At 44.1% G+C, this 23147-nt stretch overlaps 1 protein-coding gene across 1 annotated transcript in view; it reads left to right on the top strand.

The window, feature by feature from the left end:
- Positions 1–542: 542 nt before the first annotated feature.
- MIP (major intrinsic protein of lens fiber) overlaps positions 543–23147 on the top strand; it is an 82116-nt gene continuing 59511 nt past the window's right edge. Inside the window, exon 1 of the mRNA XM_069652838.1 lies at positions 543–1059. Within this exon, the coding sequence (XP_069508939.1) occupies positions 700–1059 (360 nt within the window). The 5' untranslated portion in view covers positions 543–699. The remainder of the gene's footprint in view (positions 1060–23147) is intronic.

Here is a 23147-nt window from a genome sequence, read left to right on the forward strand (position 1 = left end):
TTTGTGGATTATTTTAAATAAATTCAATAAAATCTGCACAATCCTGTTTAAAATGGCAGACAATCCTAAAAGAGTCTGATGGTCGGGTATTTTGGTATCTGCCCATCTAATCATTTTGCATTACTTTTTAAAAAAATATTCCTGGGTTCTATGCTATTTTGCATAAATTCTCTGGGGGTGTTTTTCCTCATTGGATCTAGAAATGAAGAGGGACACGCTGCAAACGCTGTGCAGTGGTGTGGGCTGCTGCACGCTTCAGTGGCTGTGGCTCATCCCACGTCCATCTGGATGGGATTTCCAGCTCTGCCAGTGTGATTTTAGAGGGGCGCGTGCGGTGCAGTCCAGGGCTTTACACTTGTATGCCCAAGGCACAATTGGGCAGGACTCAGCGCTTTATAGCAAGGCACCGCTAACAGAGCTGGACGACAGCAGTGATCGGGTTAAACACTAATGCTGCCGTCACTGCGGTTCCACCCACACTCGGGCACGTGTCAAATCCACAGCCTGTTATAAATGCTTGCCGACTCTCTAAAAACAAGTTGGGGGGAACACATCGAGGAAGAACGCAGCTTTCTGTCTCTCAATCTCTGTTTTTCTGTGAAGTCCCCCCTTTGTCTTTCTTTTTATTGCCCTCTATCTTGATCCCCTCTCCTGTGCACCCTTCCTTCCCTTCCTTTGTGGTCAAATAGGCACCCAAAAATGTGGGAATTTCGATCGTCCTCGTTCTGGCGGGCGGTCTTCGCAGAGTTCTTTGCCACCATGTTCTACGTCTTCTTTGGCCTGGGGTCCTCGCTCAAGTGGGCCGCTGGTCCAACTAATGTGCTGCATGTAGCGCTGGCCTTCGGTTTGGCCATAGCCACCATGGTGCAGGCCGTTGGTCACGTAAGCGGTGCCCATGTCAATCCAGCTGTTACCTTTGCCTTCCTCATCGGCTCCCAGATGTCACTTTTCCGGGCCTTCTTCTACATCGCTGCCCAGCTTCTCGGGGGTGTGGCAGGTGCTGCTGTGCTCTATGGTGTAACCCCAGCTGCTATCCGGGGCAACCTGGCGCTCAACACGGTAAATATGAAAAAAACAAGCGCATGCGCTAACGCGCTAGAAAATAACCTGGTAATCCACAAGAGATTTAGGGCAGATTCAAAAAGAGGTTTCTCTGAATCAACGTTGCCTGAAACCGGGAGACGGCTATTCAATTCACAAAAAAGTTACTATGAGTACAGTATCTCTCACTTTTATTGAGGAGAACATAAGGAGTAGGGCAGAGCTACCCATAGTAACTTCTATGTGAATTGGCCCCTTGGTGTAGTTACTGTGTCAGTGATTGGGGAACCAGAAAAACTGAACTTCACCACTTGGCCAAACTGTGTGATCCAGGGGAATTGATTTTATATCCCCCCTGCCACATTTTCTTTATCCGAGAAAGCTGGCAGCACACAGAAAAAGTATGATGTCCTGTATAATAAATGTATATTTATTCCAAAAGTTCTGCTGGAAGTTCCAGGCAAGGCCACACTTGCACACGGTAGATCATTTTAAATACTCCTGCGTGAACCGTATCATTCGGAAAAGAATCCCCAAATCCTAGAGCTACTTGCAGTACATTTTATCTGCAGAAAATATACACAAATGATTTAATCAACTGTGATTACAACTATTTCTGCATAAACTTGTAATTTTGTTTGCACAAGATGTACATAATGATCTTATTGTAAAAATGAAAAAAAAAATAACAAGAAAGAGCTGAAAATTGGCTAGAAAGTAGTCTCCTGTGGCAAACATTGTGGGCTGGTGAGATCAATGGTCGAAGTGACCGGGAGCGGTCCGGAGCGGTGCTCCTGTACTTTTTTAAATTACCTTTTACAGCTCCTATACTTTTATTTTTAAAAGAAACCGTTCCGGAATGGTTTCGTTTTAAAATAAAAGTTTAGGAAGAAGTTGAAACTTGCACTTTCAGTGCGCTGCACTGAACATTCCCTTTAACAGCAGGTGCAAGTGTTTGGGGGTGTGTGTTGTGTGTGGGAGGGGACGAAGTGATGGGGTTTCTGGGGAGTGGGTGCAGGCCAGCAGGGAACATAGTTCCACTACTTATTTTCGTACACTTCGACCACTGGGTGAGATGACATTTGCAGCATTTAGATTTCGTTATTGAATGTATTCTTGGAGACAGCTGTGCCACCTATCTGTCATTGCCTCCTGTGCTTGTCCCTTCTCTGTTCCCACACTATCTCCACCTCTCCATGTTCAACTCATTCATTCCAACTAAGCTTAGAGGCACCCGACGCAGGGACTGGCTCGACCCCGAGAAACTGTATGCTCTGCACATCATTTGCGGTTGAAATGACATCCTGCTGCCTCAATAAATGCATCTAGCCAATGAACGTTCAAACTCCTTGGTGCTGTTGACATGACAGAGTTTTGTAAGCTACTGCTCCTCTGTATCAAGGGGAACTATGAGCCTATGGTCTGCAACCTGTGCTCTCCTGATGTTATAAACAACAACCTTTATGATCCCACACCATTGCCCATGCTGGCACTGATGGAAGCTGAAGTCCAAAACATCTGGAGAGTCAAAGCTTTCAGAACCCTGGCATGGGGATGACATTAGAAACGGGGACTTATGCAATCCACCGCCTAAGCACACTACAACGGTTAGTACATGGCAATATATTCACTTGCTTGATTTCATTTTGGGTATTTGTGAGACGCACAATCTGCCTTAGCCTCTGGAGGTTGAACGATGCACATGTAGGAAAACAGAGGTACAGTGCACGTTGCGCACTAACCGAGCACACTGCACTGGATATATCCTTAGCGTGCAGTCACTTGGGTAGATGCACTGCTGAAATATATACATGCACGAATTTCCAAAAAGAGATCCGCGCATGTGCAGCGCGGACAGGAAACTGAGCCACTGCTTTGGGTATATAGGAGTCATGTGCATGCTGACTCCTCCCACTCCCTCATTACTTTTTACCCTACAGAGCTCAGACTGGCATTCACCTCTACATGGACATTGCTCCGGTGGTGACGTGCGCAGTAGAACAGGCAAAGAACATAAACCACAGTGATATGGAAATATGCAGTCCAGAAAGCACAGAGACAGCCGCACTGCAACTGGTCAGATAGCTCAGCGGCGTAAAGACTAGCCTCAGGGACGCGTGCACGGCCTGCAGGCAGAAGGTGGAATCCCAGCAGGGCCCACTATAATACCCATCCTCCTGCTGATGGCGGAGGGTCCGGTTATCAGAACACTGTAGTATGGTCCTTCCCCCCTGCCAAGCACCACGCCAGGACCAAATACTGAGGTAAGTGCCTTTATTGCCAGGTACAGGTTAGCAAAGTACATAGGTACGACCGCTGGCATCGAGCACCACAGCCAACACAGCTCTAACTGCTACTCAGTAGATCACTCACCTAGAACTCTCACCTAGGCCAACGCTCTGCAAAGAATGCATCACCTGCACACCCACATCCTGACAGGCAGAACACTGCACACAGCTATCAGGAAGGTGCATAGGGGCATCAGTTGGGATCTACACAAGATACTTTGAGACGGGCAATATTGAACTTTTCCTTTTTTTGGTTCTATGTAATTTTACTGAATGAAAAAATAGAGAATGACATTTGGGGGTGCGGTCCTCCCTAAAAGCCCCCAGTTTCCCCATGTTTAAAAGCCCGCCCCAAACCACTCCCACCAGATTTAACCCCTTACCCCATCCCCACATATATGTATTTTTGAAATTCAGTATTTTTGTCGGTTTTTTTATTTGTTTGAATTTCATTCAATATTTTTTATTCGGCATAAGACTGAATGCCCTTTTTTTATTTTAGGCCTAAATGCATTACACTCCAAAGAGTTAAATGGTGTGTTGCCGTTTAAAAGGTTATAGGCCATTTTGTGTATGCTGTGTTGGGGGAAATAGTCCTTTAAGTGGGGGGTCCACATGTTACAGCGGTTCACCCGTCACCTTTCGTTACACCAGTTTCTTTTGACAGCTGCCGCTGAAGACAGGCGCTGTGACCAATGCTTAAAAGAGTTTTCTTTCCGGACACGTGACTGTATTGTCTTGATTTCAGCGCCAGAATTTCCGAACCCTCCGTTTGATATCCGTGTCCTTGTCTGTGCGTCTGGATTATTTCCGCGCCCTTGTGGGATATATGCTTGCCCTGGGTAGGGTGAAATATCCGTTCCCATACACATTTGTGTGTTTTTTGCACGTTGTGCCCATGCCCCAATTGTGAGACGCTTGTAATGGCATGCCGTGTCCGGTAGCTATATTCCGTGCACGTTACACTTTCCGCGCCAATCACTTAATATTTGTTTATTTTGTATTATATCTATTAACCAAGTATAACACACATAAAAAATGCAACACAGGAAAACCACAACTCAAATTCCGATCAGTCTTTTCAAAAGTTCAGACACCTTTTTTTAAATCTAGTTTAAAACAGGGATACAAATACATTTGACAGGACACATTCTTTCTAAGATGATTTAGCTAGGAACGTGTGCACAGTTCCCCATATCTAAAAGGCGGCTAGCAGGTCACTACAAATTGCTGGGAACTGGGAGCTATTTGAGCTCCGGCTTCTAGATTAGGAGAACCTGGTTAGCTTGAAAGCAACAGTTGCCAGGAGCTACTCTTAACTCCCCATGCAACTGGCGACATAGGAACATGCATCTGTGACATTAGCTCTGTATGTTTAGTACTGTGAATAAAGGTGATTAGAGGACACATAGAAGGGGCATTTACAGCAGAATGGAATACACAACATGGACAAAAATATAGTGTTTGCATCTCATGCAAATGTTACAGTTGTGGAGCGCTGTCTGCTAGCTCCTGGTTCTCCGGAGGTGGCTCTTGCCTAGCGGGTGATGCCCAACTCCTAGGCGCTGCTTCTAGCTCCTGCTCATCAAATCTCAATTTCGATCTCTGTTAAAGACCCGCCCACATAGATTGTTTCATCTGTTGCTTAGTTTGGGCTACCCTTGGACTAGTAAGGGATATAGGTGTCAATCTCAGTTTATCTTCAAGTGGTTGACTAGTTTCCCACATAGACCACAAGATCACAATTCATGAAGCCAACCAGATGGACTGCGTAATACAACCAGAAGCTGCAGTCACGGTATGCCACCCAACTCCTGGGCATAGTTTACAAGTGTTCAGGACGCAAACCCAAATCCTAGGGGGCCAGGGGGCATGTGAAACTATTTGTAAAAGTGCCTGCAGAGGTTGAGATGCTAAATAGGCCCTTTAGGAGGAAGAAGTGAGCGTTACCAATTGAGTCATTCGATTTACTTGTTTCCATCAGTTGAGCTAATTCACACACTAGCATGTACAGTATTTGAATTACGTGGGCCATGTTGGCCACAATACACACATCTTGTCTTTCATATTGATGCCGCTATTCTGACACACGGAACCGAGAGATAAATCCCTCCCGCCTTCTCCTCCTTCACCAAAAAGAACAGAGCTTCCAAATGGGATCGCAAAGCTCCCTCTGAATAACCATTTTCTTCTTACGTGCCTTCGTGGATGGTTTAGAGTCTCTCTCGCTCCTCCCCCACACAGGCAGAAGGTATGCAACGTCTTGTGAGGGTTCCAAACTGCTACCTTTGCGGCCAATGAAGGTTGGGTGAATTGGAAAGGTGGGGAGGAGGGGGAGGCGGTCAATAGCTCTTTCAGAATTGGTTGGGATGACGTGGAGATATGGTGCACTCTCTTCAGTACTATAGTTCGAGACCGTGATTTTGGCCAGGGACTGAGCCCCATCTTTCATCGACTCCATCCTCTCTCAATGGCATTTTCTGCAGGATGTTTGCATCCCTAGAGGACGGGCCTGTACCTCTGTTTCTCTATCCCTAGCACTTGATGACAATTACACCATGGGATCATTGCCACCTGAGGATGATCTAAATGATCCACCATCTCACGGACTAGGGTACCCAATAGGGATTCATTTTCTCAGGTCCAGATGTTCACCCAGAAGCTTCCGTTTGAGCACATGACGAATGCACGTAACATCTAACTCTTTATGCCCCATCGTTCCCAGCATTTGGTTTAGGAATTCGTTTTCTAAGGTGTCGAGGGAAGGGTGTACTTCGCTACCCCAGATCTCTTCCCTCAAAAACTGCTTGGAACACAATGTTGGCACAGTAGACCTTTAGTGGGGCTTTACATGAACAGGCTTGTCCTTTAAAAGCCCAAGGTGGTTCCAAATGCACCATTCTCTGCTGTGTCATCTGGACAGGTGCTTTGCAGGTAGAGGAAGCCGAGAGCCGTACCCGGCAAATACCCGCAGAATTGTACACTCTCCAGAGGGGCCAGGTCCACCATGCAGGATGTTTTTGGCCGATTTCTTTGTACAACTGTCATCATTTTAGATTTTTCAGCATTACTGGTTAGACCACGGTCTTTACAGAACTGTGAACGAATTTGACAAAATAACATTTTTGGTTTTGTCAATGAGTATCAAACAATAACAACCCAGTTCTGAACCCTTGATTCTCGAAAATCCAATTCCGCCCACGCTTGTGCATAATTTTTTAAGGCAATGTTTGCACAGATAAAGTAGCAGGGCAAATATATATTCTTGTCTGGCACCCTGGCGACACAGAGGTTTGGTATGCAGGTCGCCTTTCCCAGACCTTATCCAGACACTTATAGAATTTAATATTCAATTTGATATACCAGTAAGGTGCAGCTTTGGAAAGACTTCCAGCATCTCTTCCCGGACGCGTTTCTGTACTTGCTGTGCACATGGCCATAGTGAGAGACATCCCTATGGTGTGGTTATGTTCTGCACATGTCCATCATTCTTTATGGATGTGCTTGTGTGTTTGTGTATGGGCGTACCTGCTGGCGCGTTTGTGCAGGCATATTCTATTTCTCATCATGTTTGCCTGTTTTCTGCCAGTTCAGGCCACGCCTGTACCATAAGGTACATTCGAAAACTTTAAAAGTGATTTTTTGGCGGTAGGGGGGTACGCAACAGCTCCCCATAACTTCTAGGTGTAAGGCATAACTGTCAAAAACCGAAACGGCAATAGTGGAGATATCTGTCCCGCAAGCCTGACTGTTTTTGGTTTATGTATCATCATATTCTACCCTAGACTATATATTCATTTAGCGTCCCCTAATGGATTCTTCCAATGACTTTAACATATATAAGGCCAACTTTAGTCATCATTTGTTGGTGGGATGTGCTTTGATCCCATCGCCTGCTGAAGGCAAAGCTTCGAATATTTCCAATTCAATGGTGAACGATGCAGGCGCCCGCTTGTTCTGGTGCCCAAGGTCAATTGTAAAGTTGAATAGGAAGCTATATGGTCTGCTAGATTCGGAATCAGAGGAATGTTCTGAGGCATCCCCGTCAGCAGGTCATTTGACATGCTTTAGAAGAGGGGGAATCCCGGACCTGGGGAGAAGGGCATCTGGGTTCTCAGGCAAAGGTGACGTCTACCGTACATTTGACAGGGTTGTTGAGGCAAAGAAAAGGGGACTGAGGAGGACCTTCATTTCTAAAAAAAACTATTCCTGACCTGCAGAATATTGGGAAAAGGCCAAACCACTTAAGCAGTCTTTCAAGAATTGGGTGAAATGTCAAAGGGGTCGCCTGTTCCAGCAAGAGGTGGAGAGGATTTTACAGATCCTCCAGTACAAAGACACCAGAGAGTTCTGGAAGCTCATGAATGACAATCCGGATAGACAGAATTTCGTGCAGGCGAAAGGGCCTATCAGAGAATGTCTGGACAGAGCATATTAAACTGGCCTATGCCCATGTGGAGCTAGAACAAGCTTTGGTTGTACTGCCTAGAAACTCCAGTTGGGCACATGCAGTGGATAGACAACAGCTCAAGCAGCTAATTATGGTGGCCTAACCATCTAGGGATGCGGGACCTGACAGGATTTCCAACTTTGTAATGATGGCCGATTCCACTCTATGGGCTGACCTCCTGTTTATCTTGTTTCGGAACATCTTAATCTGTAAGAAGATCCTGGCATCTTGGAAGACTGCTACTCTGGTGCCCATCCTCAAGCAGGAGATAGGCTGCTACCTGATAACTACAGGCCTATCGCCCTACTTGACTCCTGCAGTAAAATCTTCGCTTCAATAGTCCTTGAAGCCCAAAATAATTGGACAAAAGAGGCTGCAGCTTCGATCAATGCCAATCAGGGTTTAGAAAGGGCCTGGGAACCCAGATTAATGGCTTCATTCTGCATATGTTAGTGAAGGTGAAAAGGGAAGAAAGAAATCCTCAATGTCTGGCATATATAGACCTGTCTTTGGCTTTCGACAGGGTGGTGAGATGAATTCTGGGGAGAAATTAAGAGATTGGGGTATCCCGCAGTCCTTGGTGGAGATAATTATGGCACTGCATGAAGACAGCCAGGTGCAAGTAGGACAAGATGGAATGGGTAAATTATCACAACCGTTGAGGACATATCGGGGAGTCAGACAAGGGTGTGTCCTGGCTCCAGTCCTATTCAATTTATATCTTTCAGATTTATGGTTATGGTTGGCTGGGGCATCTGCCTTCCCGCTTTATTTGGGGTCTGAAAAGTTCTACTACTTTCGCTATGCTGATGATCTGGCTATTATGGATGAACTCCCCCATTGGCCTCCAGCGCTCTTTGAATGTGCTAATGTCATTCATGGATGCACATGGTTTGGAAATAAATTGCCAACAAACAAAGGTCATGTCATGTGGGTTCAGAAACACAGGCTTTTACCGATAGGTAAAGCTTGTGATCCAGACAACCAGACGAGTTGCCCACACCCACCAAGGTGCTAATACAAAGATATAACGGAGGCAGGTCTAATGCTGCTGTATTTAAGTATAAGAGGAACTTTCTATTTAAAAAGTGATCTTGAGATGTTTATAACTTTAACTTTGGTGTCTGTAGACAAAGGATTGTCATGTAGGGCCACTCACATGCAAGGCTCTCTACCTGAACATAACCTCAGATTGTGGCATCACTCCAAAACCAGTTATCAAACTGTCACATCATTAACAGAGTGTGAAGTGGACTGACATTATCCGAGGAACGGAGCATCAGACTGTGAGGCCACTCCCAGAATAATATGCCAGACTGCCACATCCCTAGAGTAACCAGACTGTGCTACTATACATAGACTAACACAGTGTGACGCCACTTACTTCTGACTATGACATAGCTTCAAGTACATGACATCAGAATATGCCACCACTCCAGGAATTTGCCATCAGTCTGTGACATTATTCAAAGAACCCAGTATCAGACATCTGTGCACCCCTCTTCAGAATGCTATATTACTCCAAGAGCTGGACGCTAGACAAACATTACTCCAGGAATTTGAGTTCATGCTTAATCATCACCCTAGAAATCTGATGCCAAAATGTTCCATCACTTCAGGAAGCTGCCATTCGACTGTGACATCACTTCAGGAGCCGGACATCAGACTGTGGCATCTATCAAGGAAGCAGACGACAAATTGCCATCGGTTCAGCAACCTGATATCATAAGGTTAGATAACTCTAGGAAATGGACATCCTAATGAAGGACCTTGATCACTGACAAAATTGACACCATGATGCACATCAATGCAGGACCCTGAAATCAGAATGTTACATCACTCAAGGAACCAGCAGTAGAATGTTACAAGATGAGTCAGTGACATTACTACACCCCACTGTCATCAGCCAGTAAATTCACCCCTGAGCTCAGGCTTGAGCCTATCCAGCCCTGTCCATGGAAGTGAATAACTAGTTATAAATCATTTGTAATCTTTTAAATAACTCTTTGTTTACCTAAAAATGTAGACGCATTAGTACAAAAAGGATAATTAGGTACATAAAAACATGAAAACATCACATTATAAACAAAAAAAAACTAGAAGAACCATTATGCAAATCTAAAATTTAACAGACATGTACAATTTCTAGGGAAAAGGACAAAGAAGAAATTTTGTCAGGCACAATGCACTGACAAAACAATACAAGAATACATAGCTGTAGTAGAGTGCCATTGGTCTGCGACGAAATAACTGCTGCCCTGCAGGAGTACAGGGGTGAGCAGCCCCACACTACTACTAAACGAGCAGTGATCCCAATCATAAATGGGAACCGGGCACAGCCCAACAGGTAAAGCTTCTTTGCCTTTTCGGATAGCGCAGGCTGAGGGCACACAATATTCCTCAGGAGGGGTGTGAGGTCAAACAGCAGAAAAACAAACAACAAAAGTACCAGGGTACCACTATAAAAGATATTCGAACCAAAGTCCTATAAAAATAGGATACTTTAATTAAACTAGACATCACACACACTAACATCTCTAATGCCCCACTCCTTTAACGGGAAACACAGAGAATGCTTACTTTTTAAGAAAGGGGGCACTCTGGGTTTGAAGACAGTGGTAGCCAAATCAACAGCTTCTGAGGCAAATTTTCCAGTTCAAAATATTGTCCTAAAAAGTTAAGGAGTCAGTTCTTAAATGTCACTAGACCCCTTGAATTCAAGCCAGGGAGAGGGAACAACTATACATACCTTTATTCTTGCTTTGCATAGAGCTGGGCGAGCCAGGCTGGCCCGAGCCCCACCTAGGGCGCTTCACTGACCCCCCTCACATATGCCTCTATTCCGGCCTGATTACCAGCATATGGAGCAGAGCAGCGCCTGCTTAGGGGGTGCGGCTGCAGAAGGGCGCCTTGCCTCCAGCAGCTCAGTGTCATGTAATTAAGTTTACATGACAATAAGCTGGAGACAAGGTCCGGCCCAGCGCCTTTTAAAGAATCACGCCGAGTGCAGTGCTTAAACACAGTTTAAAGAACAGCAGGAGGTTCAGTTCTGTTGTTCGGGTGATAATTATCAGCCAAACAACAGAACTGAACCCCCAGTCAGGGGTGGACTGGGCCATAAAATTGTCTCGGGCACCAATGAAAAAGTAGCCCACCATTGCAAATGGCTGTTCATTCCTTTTGTAACACTGTTTGAAAAGTAACTAGTGGGGAGTTTTTGATAAAGTGTGATGCCAATTGTGAATTTTAAAGAATATGTATTCTGTGGTTTTGCTTCAGCCATGGGCCTATTGCCCTATAGGCCAGTCCGAGTCTAGCTGTACTGCATTTGTGGTGGGGGTGCACAATTCTCACGCTGACAGACCTTTGGCCGGCACTGGAGCAGAGTGATGGATTAGCTGAGAGGGGCTCCATAATGGAAAACCTTGTGTTAATTATATGGAAAACAAGATGGCTGTTTCACTGTGTTCCTAAAAAAATATTAAACTTGCCCATCACTGCAGCTAAAATAATACAGTCAGGTTTTCAACACAAAAATAGTGCCTTGTTATTCTGTGGTTTAATAAAACAACTATAAATTGTGCTTGCTCTCAACCTAACATCTGTGAATTGGGGATTACGGGAACACATCTAATCTTTAAACATAGGTTTGTATTAAGTGATGTCCCCATAAGGTAGCTATTGGTAACCTCAACAAGCCAGGCAGCATCACCTACCAAACCCACCAAACTGTCCGTAGACATCAATCTGGATTGTTGTGGCCTAGTTCTGTTCTGAAGGCTCCTTTCCATGCGACAAAAAAAAAATCACATTCACAATTAATATTTAGTGGAACAGGGTCCATTTGGCTGACGTCCACCATTGATAAATATGCCTCACCTGGCACTAGCTAACATAGGCGCCTTTACATATTGCAATGATAATTTGGCAAGCAAACACGCAGGAACTGCTGCAAGCTGATTTACAGCAGGAATGACTCAAGAAAGGCTGGAGCAGCTAAGTGTACATTATGATGTGATGAAAAGCCAGCCTGCAGCAGTTTCCTTCCGGTGTTCACGTGAAGAAACGAATATGCGTTTCTCTCTCATCTAAAGGGAGATGGTTTGGAGAAAGCGTTTTGTGGAGCCATTCCCGGGCTTGGCCCCTGGTGGGTTCCTAGAGCCAGGCCTGACCCACAGGCTCGGCCCCAGCTTGGCCCTACCCATGAAATCTCTGGCTCCCCCACCTCTAGCTTTGCATGCTTTTCAGCATCAAACCAGGTGTCAGAACCCTTTTGGCACTGAGCCGGGTTTAACTCCGGTAGTGGCATCGACAGGTTCAAATGACACGTGAGGGTTCGGTAGCAGCAATTTTCTTGCGGGTCTATGATGCTGGGAAACCGCACCGGCACTGGATGAATCTGACGTCACGATTGCAGAGAAGTGAAAACTTGCCTTCAAAAGTGAGCTGGCTCAACTGGTTCTTCACAGGAACGAAGCACTGTAGCAGCAATGGCTTGGGGATCGAAGAAATGGGTAACCAGGCAGGAGGTGTTGAGTTAGGAACACTGGAACACTCACCAGGTCTCAGATGTGGAACCAGAGGAAATTTGTCATTGATGTTGCACAAAACTCAGATGCATGAGGCGGTCGAGAGTAGAGGTAAAAAATGACTATGTCAGTTCCCTTGCAGCAGCTTGGATGACATTGAAGTTGCCCAACAGAAGTATAGGGATGAGGTGGGCAGCACTTAATTATATATGTCTGACAAAGAATAATAATTCAAACTTAAAGGTGTCCTCCAGAAAACCTGATGTACACTGAATACGGAGAAATAACCAGAACAAATAATGTCTAGTGAGACATTCACTAGACCTGGGGGCGCCTGGGGTGTAGTCAACACTACTGCATACTAAAACGTATAATCAATCGTTTTAAGACAAACAGAATAAACACAAAGGCGGAGTAGGTTGCAGAGTCTTTTGGTTGACACAGAACTCTGTTTCCAGCTCTGAATACAGTCTCCAGTGGACCAGCGAGGACTGGCATAGTCCACTTTCTACTTCCATCAGCTTCAACTTGCAAATACCGACCCACGCCGCGGAGTCAGTTGCAGAGTCTTTTGGTTGACACAGAACTCTGTTTCCAGCTCTGAATACAGTCTCCAGTGGACCAGCGAGGATTGGCATAGTCCACTTTCTACTTCCATCAACTTCAACTTACAAATACCGACCCTGCCGCAGAGCGGCCACATAGTCGGTTGCAGAGTCTTTTGGTTGGCACAGAGATCTGTTTCCAGCTCTGAATATAATCTCCGGTGGACCAGCGAGGACTAGCATAGTCCACTTTCGACTTCCATCAACTTCAATTTACAAATACCGACCCCGCCGCAGAGCTGCCGCAGAGTCCGTTGCAGAGTCTTTTGGTTGGCACAGAGATCTGTTTCCAGCTCTGAATACAGTCTCCAGTGGACCAGCGAGGACTGGCACAGTCCACTTTCTAATTCCATCAACTTCAACTTACAAATACCGACCCCTGCAATGGAGCGGCTGCACAGTCAGTTGCAGAGTCTTTTGGTTGACACAGAACTCTGTTTCCAGCTCTGAATACAGTCTCCAGTGGACCAGCGAGGATTGGCATAGTCCACTTTCTACTTCCATCAACTTCAACTTACAAATACCGAACCCTGCCGCGGAGTGGCCGCAGATTCAGTTGCAGAGTCTTTTGGTCTTTGGGTCCTTCAGGTCCTATGCGCCCACTGTGTCGGCCGATTTTTTGGAACCATTAACATCAGAAGAGGCTCCATTTCGAACCGTTATTGCTGTCGTTGCAGCCTGAGCTGTGTGTAGAGACGCACTTGCACTAGCTTCGACCAGAGAACGAGCAAGCAGTGCGAGGATTCGGAAAGCCTACGGTAGGAACAGATACAAGGGGACAGTTTCAGAGTAAGCAGCAACTACCTGAGCTTCCTCCGTGACTTTGTTGTAATCTAGACTTGAGATCCCACTGACACACAACATCAGAAAACCTAAGCTTTTGCCCACTCATTTGGCGAGCGGCTGTGCGTGACATTGCTTTATTACTAAGCGTATTATTGATGATACTGTGAAATTCACGGAACTCACCAACTCGTAGCGAATATCAAGAGTCTGTGTTTTTGGCTTGCACAAACTTATTACTCTACTCCATATTCAGGGGGTGGAGGGGTGAGCCAAGAACACTTGGGTAGACTGGGCTGTTGCCAGCCTGATCAGAAACAATCCTCACTTAAGCAAGAAGTGATAGGCTGAGACAGCCCATCTGTAGGGAAGAGGCTGTTCAATGGCCCACATTCAGTTAGTAGCAGAGTTCAAAACTTAACCATCCGGTTCGGCAGAGTCCCCATTACGGTCTCCTTGCTGAGAAGAGAAGTAAAAAATGTGCCATATTAAAACATCGGTAGAATTGTACCAAGGCAGCAAGTAATTCTGCTATTGTGTGGTGGTTAGATTGAAAACAAAATGATGAAATTACGCCGAACAGCCCTCCAAGATTCAACAAAGACATCCGAGTGGGATGGGTCTTATTTAGAGCAACCCACAGTGTCTGGCAACCCTTTGGGAATAGCCAACATGCCCCTTGTCTCTGATAATGTCACAATAACAACTCAGGCCCAAGTTTAGGTTCACAACTCTCCTTGTCAAGGAGACGAGGGGGCACCTGTGACTGAAGTACAATTAGCAGTGGCACAATGTTGGAAACAGGGTCTACAGTACACGGTCACAACAAAAAAGATCCAAAAGAAAATAAAAGAGCATTTTGGATAGAAAATAAATAAGAGTTTGAATGACATCGCAGGGGAGCTAGATAACATCTTGTTGTCTCGACAAGCTTCAGGATTTGAACCAGAGGAACTAAATAATCAATGTAATACCCCAAGAGTAAAGAGGAATATTGTTGATTCAATCGCCAGGAGCGAACGTTTGGTCAACCCGCAAGATCTCATTCATGACCCAGAAAGAAGATTGGTAAATACTAACTCAAGACTGGTATCCTCATTAGGGGATATTAAAATAGAAAATTCCTAATCCAATGAAGGTACACTGACAGCACTGAATTTCGTGCTCAATTCATTGGTCTCAGTATTTGAGCTTCTAAAAACAGAGGTTCAAGCCCAAGCTGGGATACTACTGGAGCTAACCAATGAAACAGCAAAATGTGAATCGACAATGGTGGGCTAGCCACTGCCATTAACCCAACAATTATTCCAACAATGAAAGAGGTTAGAGTGGAAATGGCAAAACAAGGCATGGATATTTCATCAATGCAGGTTATACTTAGCTCTAAAAAAAGAGGAAGAGGGCTGTCAACAAATGCTGAAAGGATTAACACAGCTCCTGAAAACACAGGTATCATTGCCCGGAGTAGGGGGAGAGAGGGATAATGACTAAGTCCAAACATTTGATGATACTCCTCTATCTGAATCCACTTTGGAAGAATTTATGAGATTGGCAAATGTTGTGGAGGAGGAGATAGAGCTAATCATAGAAGCCCCACTCCTCCAAGCCGCAGGAGCATCAGTGGAAAAAGAAATAGTGGAGCCCCCCAGAATCTCTGCAAATTATCAGAACTATAGAGGTCGAAGAAAAATGATAAGGAGAGAAGACGGAAAAAAGAGATCAAGAACACTTCCACCCCAACCTAGGAGAGATCTCAAAAAATCTAAAAATCGGAAGAATTTAAAAGCTGAGAGTACAGGAGCGAATCTCTTCTTGAAAAATTCCAGCATTGGTAAATCTTTGAAAACTGGAAAACTTAAAAAGAAGAGTCTAAAGCGTCATAGGGAACTGGAACAAGATGCGACAGATATTGCAAAAGTAAGTGTGGGTCTTCAAACAGATCCGCAGAATAAAACGTTATTAGATTCAAGGACAGCCTTGGGGTTAAATGCCACGCAGGAAACTGCAGTAGCGAATAAAGTGCAACAAGGGAATCTAACTATAAATAATCAGTTGGGTGCTACAACAACAGGGATTAAAAGGGCCCCAATATTTCTGCAAAAAAAGCTGGCTGCCCAAAGCAGAAACCATCTAATGACATGGAGCGACATGCCTTGCTGGGGACGAGTGGAAATTGTCTTCCATATTCCTGAAGTCCAGAGAAAATATCCCATCTGTAACAATCATTGAGCCAACACATTTAGACCCTGGGGCGGAAGTAGAGGTGGGCCAAGGAAAGGCCTCCACCTTGCCAGGAATGTGGAATGGCATGGGAAAATCAATCGAGATTGAAGAAATCTTAGGAAAGGTTAATGCGTATCAGTATACATCTGTCGGAAACTCACCCTTTAAGACAAGCAAAGAGGAAGAAGTTACAGACTTTGCAATTCCGAAGGTTTGGTGAAACTTTCTGTAAACACCAAACAGAACAAATCTCTGTGCAGATCGGTAATTTTTGCCCACCTCAAAAAAATCCAAAAACCTTTCCTATTTTCAACGGAGGATGTAGAATTTGTAAGATTTCCCAATAAAAAAGATCCTCATTTTGCGTAAATAGGCCTCAATTCAAAAAAGTCACAGAAGGCCATCTTGAATAGTTCAAGAGACCTAGAGCGACATGGTCTGAAAGTGTATTCTGCAATCCCTATGGAATCCCTACAGGGAAGTGTGCCAATCAGGGGGGCCCAAAAGGTGGATGGATGGAGGGGAGGAGGAATCCAAGAAGAAGCTCAAATTGAAAATAGAAGGAAGGATACCAGAAACATAACCAATGAAAAAGCCCTGTCCATCCTCCCAAAGATATTACCCCAAGTTCTCCAGAAACTGGTGGTAGGAACCCAGCACCTGTAGTCACAATGCCTTTAATTTAGTCAGTTGGAATACGCTGGGCTCCAGTACTTTTAAATCCAAAAGAATGCGAGATCAGTTATTCCACTCAAAGACATCATTTTATTTCAGGAAACATGGTTGGTCAATTCTTTAGAGATGCAGAGCTATACATTACACTGTTTATCTGCTATGCAAAAAGCCAAAGAAAGGCCATCAGGGGGTCTTCTGATGGCCTTCAAAAACAGTTCAATTAAAGACACAATTCCTATTTTTAACAACGCTATAAGAATTCAGGCCTGTAAAGCCCGGTTGAAATTCGACATACCAGACCCGGATTTGGTAACTATTAACATATACTGAAACCCCGCCTGTTTAGAACTTCAAATATTTTTGGCAACATTGGCCTCCCTGTTGGTAAAGATAAAGATAGAATTTGGAGATATTAATATAAATCTTGCTGGGGACTTAAATACGTTTGTGTTGAGTCAAAAAATGGGAAAGAATCATTGGTAGTTAGAGGAGTTCCAAAAAAAGGGCCAATTTGGTTGGACTTCCTAGACTCTTGGGGTCTGAAGATGTTGATTGGAAGCAGTGGGGTTGGGGGGTTCAGGCTTGCCCCCATTTGGCATTGTGGTAATTCATCTTCTGTTCTGGATTATGTATTTGTTTCCGCAGGTGTTCTTTCTCGTCAATCTACCCTGGTAATAAAACATGGGGGGAGCGATCACTCACGTTTAGAACTATCATTTCCTGATCTGTTAACTACATCATCTGAGGCACATATGCAAATTCCTGTTGGCAAAAAAGGGAAGGTTCGACTTGTTAAATACAGACAGGATGGGAAACATTTGAATAACAAACTAGGGAAAATTCCAAACTCTATTTGGGAGGAAGAATGTCAACCAGAGAGATTTATAAAATTCATGTGGTCCATTCCCCCTCACCCCCCAAGTGAAATAGGAATAGGAAACAAACAAAAACATGTCAATAGATTTGATGATGAGACATGGATAAGGAAAAGGGAACTTAGACAGAACTTGTGGAAATTAAAGAGAATGCATTTGGATCCAGAGGTAAACAGATTGGAGGCAAAAGAAATAAAGTCAAACTATAAGCATTGCTCAAAAAATCATAGAATGACTTGTCTGCAACAGGACAGAGAACTAAAGCTACAGTTATTAAATGAAGGGAACTCCAGACATTTTTGGTCGTTTGTTGGCCTATTAGAATCTAGCCCAATAGTGCATTATGCAATTTATTCTCAGAGCCTAGATGGGTGGAATATCTGGCAGAAACCTTTAAAAACACTTGGTGGATTAATATAGTGTGCGCCTAGATATTCCCTGGCAGATTACCTTCAACAAGGAGGATATTAGTGACATAATTTCAAAGTCATCAGTCTCCAGAGCTGCCAGCCCGAATGGCCTTACATACCAGGTTTTAAAGAATGACCTGGGGCTCTGGTCCAAGCTATTGAATCAGCTCTTTACAGAGATTTTGAAGAGATGTTCTTTTACAGCCTCAGGGAAAACTGCGCTGATCATACCATTCTTCAATGGGGGCGAAAGGCTAAATCCGGTGAACTATCGCCCGATCGCCCTCCTTGATATATATAGCAAAATCTTTATGAAACTGCTACTTAATGAATTATCAAAATGAGTGGACTCTGTGCAGATTTTATCCTGTCATCAAACAGGTTTTAGTCAAGGCCTCTCTACAACCCTGACCAGCCTTGTCCTAAACCTGGTAAGCGAACATACTATGGGAAAAGATGAAGCTCTGCTATATGGGGCCTGGGTCAATTTATCCAAAGCTTTCGACCAAGTCGATAGAGCTCTTCTCTGGCACAAACTTCGAAGGTGGGGGATTCCAGAGGTATTGCTTGCAATGTTGATCGATCTGCACAAAGACACCAATGTGAGAGTACGCCTCGATGCTCAGGGACATCTCTCTGAATTTATCAAAGTGGAGAAGGGAGTTAGGCAGGGGTGTATGGGGGCCCCCCTTTTTTTCAACTTGTTTTTGGCGTATTTGGGAATTTTTTGGGAGTCATCTGCATTGGCCAGTCCGGTGTTAAATGGGAGAAAGATCCGCTGGTTGGCCTATGCAGACAACATTGTGTTGCTGGACAAGACAGCAATAGGCCTGCAGCGTCTGTTAAACAAACTGGGTGAATATGCAGGATTAAAAGGTTTGTCTATCAAACCCTACGAAGTCCAAGATTGTAGTCTTTAGGCATCCGAAACAGAAAATCCGCGACACAGGCTGGTCCCTGGAGGGCGTAGCTATTCCGCGGGTGGATGAACTAATCTATTTGGGTTATAAAATCTATGCTTCCCCAGCAATCCATAAAGAAATAAAAGGGAAAAGCCTGCAGATTATACCCCAGATGTTGAAATGTTATGCCAAATACTGTAAATGTTCCATTCTCCCCTTAATCAGATTCTATATGGCAAAAGTAGTTCCAGTGATCCTATATGGCCTACAAGCGAATCCCCTGCTCTGGATTACAAACTGGAGTAAATTGGAGGGCTGTTTATCGAAAAAGGTCCTAGGACTCCCAACAAGTACTCCATCATGGAGTCTAAGATTTGAGTTAGGCTTAAGATCACTGGGCTGCATGGCAGATTGGAAACTGGTTTCACTCTATCGGGAGATTATTACAGCACAGATTTGCATGCTTTATGAGGATATCAAAGTACACTCTGATAACTCTAGGTCCAAGATCCTTGCAGTATTGGAGATCAAGGAGATTTTATTAAAGGTTGACTCAAATCTACAAACATTAATTGAAAACCCCCAGAAAATAAAAGGAATGTTGGAACAGATTGGATTGAAACAATTGCTAGATTGCGGGACTATGCGCTGCCAAACCAATTTCTTTCAGTTGACAAAAAACTGGGCTGTCTCTCGCAGTACCTAATAAAGTTCCCAGATAGACAAATCAGAAATAGTTTAGAATAAGACTAAATCTGATACATACTGGGGGGGGGGTGTTGGCTAAGCGAAATTATGGGGAAGAGGCCCCCAAATTCTGTAAAATATGTACTACTCCCTCCAATCAATCGTTAAGACATCTGTTGATAGACTGTGAGGGTACCTGGGGACTGAGATCAGTTCTATTTAGGAAATATGTGGTTCGGGAGGAGGAGCTGACTTCGGAATTTCTGTGGGATAAATTGATTTCTGGGCATGAAATAGGTTTAACATCTACTGTTATGAAAGTGTTGAAAGGATGCAACATTATCACTTGAAGAAACAAACTCTGATAAGTGGAAACGAAATGTGAAAGATTGAATTTTAGTTGAAAGATGGTTCATTACAACAGGTGGAAAGGAGATGAAGGTCTATGATGGTCAAAGCTGGGTTGAATGAATATTTTAGTTTTTGCAACATATATATTGTAAAAGGGTATATGGATGTGTGGTATTGGTCAGTATAGAAATGAATACCAATGCCTGTAACCTTTTTTTTATTTGTTTTATGCTATTGTATAAAATGTATTGTATTTTTCTTTTTTGCCTGTTATATGTTTTGTAAAGGTTTTCATTAACCAAATACAAAAATAAAATAAAAAAATAAATAAAAAAGAATAAATACAAAGTGCTCATCAATCGTTTTGTGGAGCTCTTCTCTTTAATGTTCATTGTTTAAGCGCAGGGACCCATGGCGATGCATTTCGGATTAAGACGTCCATCTTCAGGGTAGGTGTTACAAATACACAATATAGCACATATTCTTAGGGTTTGACCTCTTGTGTACACTTCTACTAAAAAAAAATATTAATAAAGATTCAAACAAACTGCTGTAGATACTTCATGTTAAGAAGCCTTATTATACCTGTCTATAAAGAGAGGAGGGGGGTGGGGGAGCTGGTATTCTTTGCTGCTTAAAAAGGTGGAGCATTAATGTTGAGGCTGCTCTGGAAATCAAGACACCCAGCCACCCTGCTATTTCCAAGTTGTGTCCCACCCAAACACCGGAGGCACCTTGCGGGTCAGGCAATTTTTGGAGCATACATATCATTCTTTATGCATAACTAAACAAACGTGAATCCCGAATTTTCCTTATTTAGCAGAATGAATGAGTCGCTCGCGCACGTGCTTCTTTCTTTTTTCAAAGCGTATTCAGAAATACCCTGACATTCAGCTCAAGCCTCAGTGAGGTATTCGACGTTCATATTCTCATGTAATCAGTGCATACTATCCTTGTCTGGAAGAATATTGGGGATACATCTATCTGAATAGCGCACTAATGTTCTTTCTTTCCTGCTCTCCTGCCCCTGTTAATAATCCCTTCTATTGCCTCCCATCCCCCATTCGCCTGTCCCCTCACCGAGGCTTTGGGAAGGCGCAGGCTTTATGCTTTCCTATCCAACAGGCTGGAGACGGGAAAGTGGCAGCAGCTGTATACTTGCAGACACACAGACGGACAGGGCCATGCCCTCTCCCTATGCCCCGGAGAGATGCTTTCTGGGACTGAGGGCCCGGGGCCCTGTGCCCCCACCTCCAGGTCCCTGATGTCCTGTCTTCCCTGTGCCAGGAGCAACCAGGGAGATTTTCCTCGCTGCAGCTTCAGCGTGAGGGTCTCATCCACGCGAATCGACTCAGGAGCATTATGTTTCATAAGGTTTGTAGATCTTTTTGTGTAAATGGTTCATAAAAACCTTGTTGGCTGTGGTCTGTTCTTATCGGAATAAATTAATAAACAATGTCTACATGTTAACTTCCACCGTCAGTTCCAGGAAGTATTACACGATTATTCAAAACCAAGAAATATCAAAACATTGATCCACAAAATACCTGAAAGGAGTTTTTCCTCGTTATGGATCAGTGTTCAGCATCAGCATAAGCAGAGTATAGTACCATTGTGATACAATTCATTGTTTTAAAGTTTCTACCTGTGAAGGTAAATGTATGTCATAACGAGCATTGACGAAAGCCAACAGTGTGGGCGTTTGAGTAGGCATGGGGTAGGCTTTTGCCCGGCACCACAATAATATTACTACTTGGCCATAAGATTGCAACGGCTAGAAAATGATAATAGCAGTGCCAGACAAATACTTATCGACTACCTAGAGGCATACCAAACAAAACTGTTGGCTTTGTCATTGATTGTTTTTTGTAGTACTTCAGTGCAAGGAACAGCTATTAATCAAGTGTCTGAAAGCACACCTGGCAAGCATTTGTATTACAGCAGTACCACCTTTACAGCTGCAGTTAAGCCCTTCACTCAGAGCATTCTGTTTAGAAATAATACTGTCAGGACACTGTTTGATGTTACCGCTTGATAGAGCTAGCTCAGCGAGATTCCAGGAGGATGTGTTTTGGGTGGGAGGTGCAGGGGAGTGGGTGGGAATGGCCATAATGATTAACATGGTTATGGGCAGGAAATGAGTGGGTAAACATCAAAAACATGCACATCTGTGTGTCCCTCTTCACATTCCATCTCCCTTTTAGCTGTACTCCAATACAATAGTTTGGGCTTTTAGGTGCCCCCTAGTAGCCAACACTAAAAAGGGAGGTTGTAAGAATAAACACAGGACTTTACCAAAAACTGGTGTTAGCAAAGCCAATCGTTTTTGAACGTTTGTACAGTGGACACCTTTCACGGGTGTGAGCCCACGCGAAGCAGTATAGGAGTGACCTCCCCTTGACACAGCATTGAGATGGCACGAGCAGGCAGCATTAGAATGACCTGTAAAATGCAATATGTCTTTGTCCTGCAGGAGGCAGTTAAATGATGGCCTCTTCTGTGAGCCATGAGTAAGGTGCAATGTGAGGGACAGGGGCACAAGGACAGACTGGGGCAGATCGACAGGGGGTAGGTGGGCCTCTTTGTTGGAATGTGGTGGCATTGAGATGACAAGGACTTCCCAACCCACTTCTCAGTAAGGCACAAGCTTTTAAGTGAAATTTAATGTGCAGGGTCTTGGCGAGATGCTGATGCTTACCTCAGTGTGATGCATTGTGAAACACATGTGTACAGGCGCGTTATAAATGACTTATCATATCATATCATTTGGTCTCAAATCAGTTTTTTGTACACGCTCTGTCTGTGAAATGGCCAAACTGCCATCGTTCAAATGAATTTGCTCCTGTGACAGAATGACATTTACGAGGGTGTGCAATCCTGAGCTTTTCTGATTGTTGCTTTGCAAAATGATGGCAGTTCTCTCTCAGGAGGTTTGCACTGCTAGTGAGGAATGTGGCTTGTGGCAGGCCTTGCAGGGTGGGGGGACAAATTAGGGTCTCTCTCTGCGTTCCTTGCCACACTCAATATGTGAGAACTGTCTAACAAATGAAAATGTTTCAGACAACTTATTACACCTGTAAATATATATAACCTGCTGCAATCTTTTATTTGTTTTATATTTTGCATATCCCGACTGTCGATTTGCTTGGTTCTGGCTCAGTTTCTAAGGTCTGAATTTGTTGACAAACTGTAGGGATTTGGTATTATCCTGCATCCTAATGGAATCTTTAGTCAGTGTCTTGATTGACAATGGAGTGTTAAGGGTTAGAATGTTTATGTGTGACTGGGGTTCTATGTGAGTCAGTTGGGAGATGTAAGCCTACCTGGG

This window comes from Ambystoma mexicanum, chromosome 3q (genome assembly GCF_040938575.1).
Source record: "Ambystoma mexicanum isolate Mex_15411 chromosome 3q, UKY_AmexF1_1, whole genome shotgun sequence".
Lineage (NCBI taxonomy): Eukaryota > Metazoa > Chordata > Amphibia > Caudata > Ambystomatidae > Ambystoma > Ambystoma mexicanum.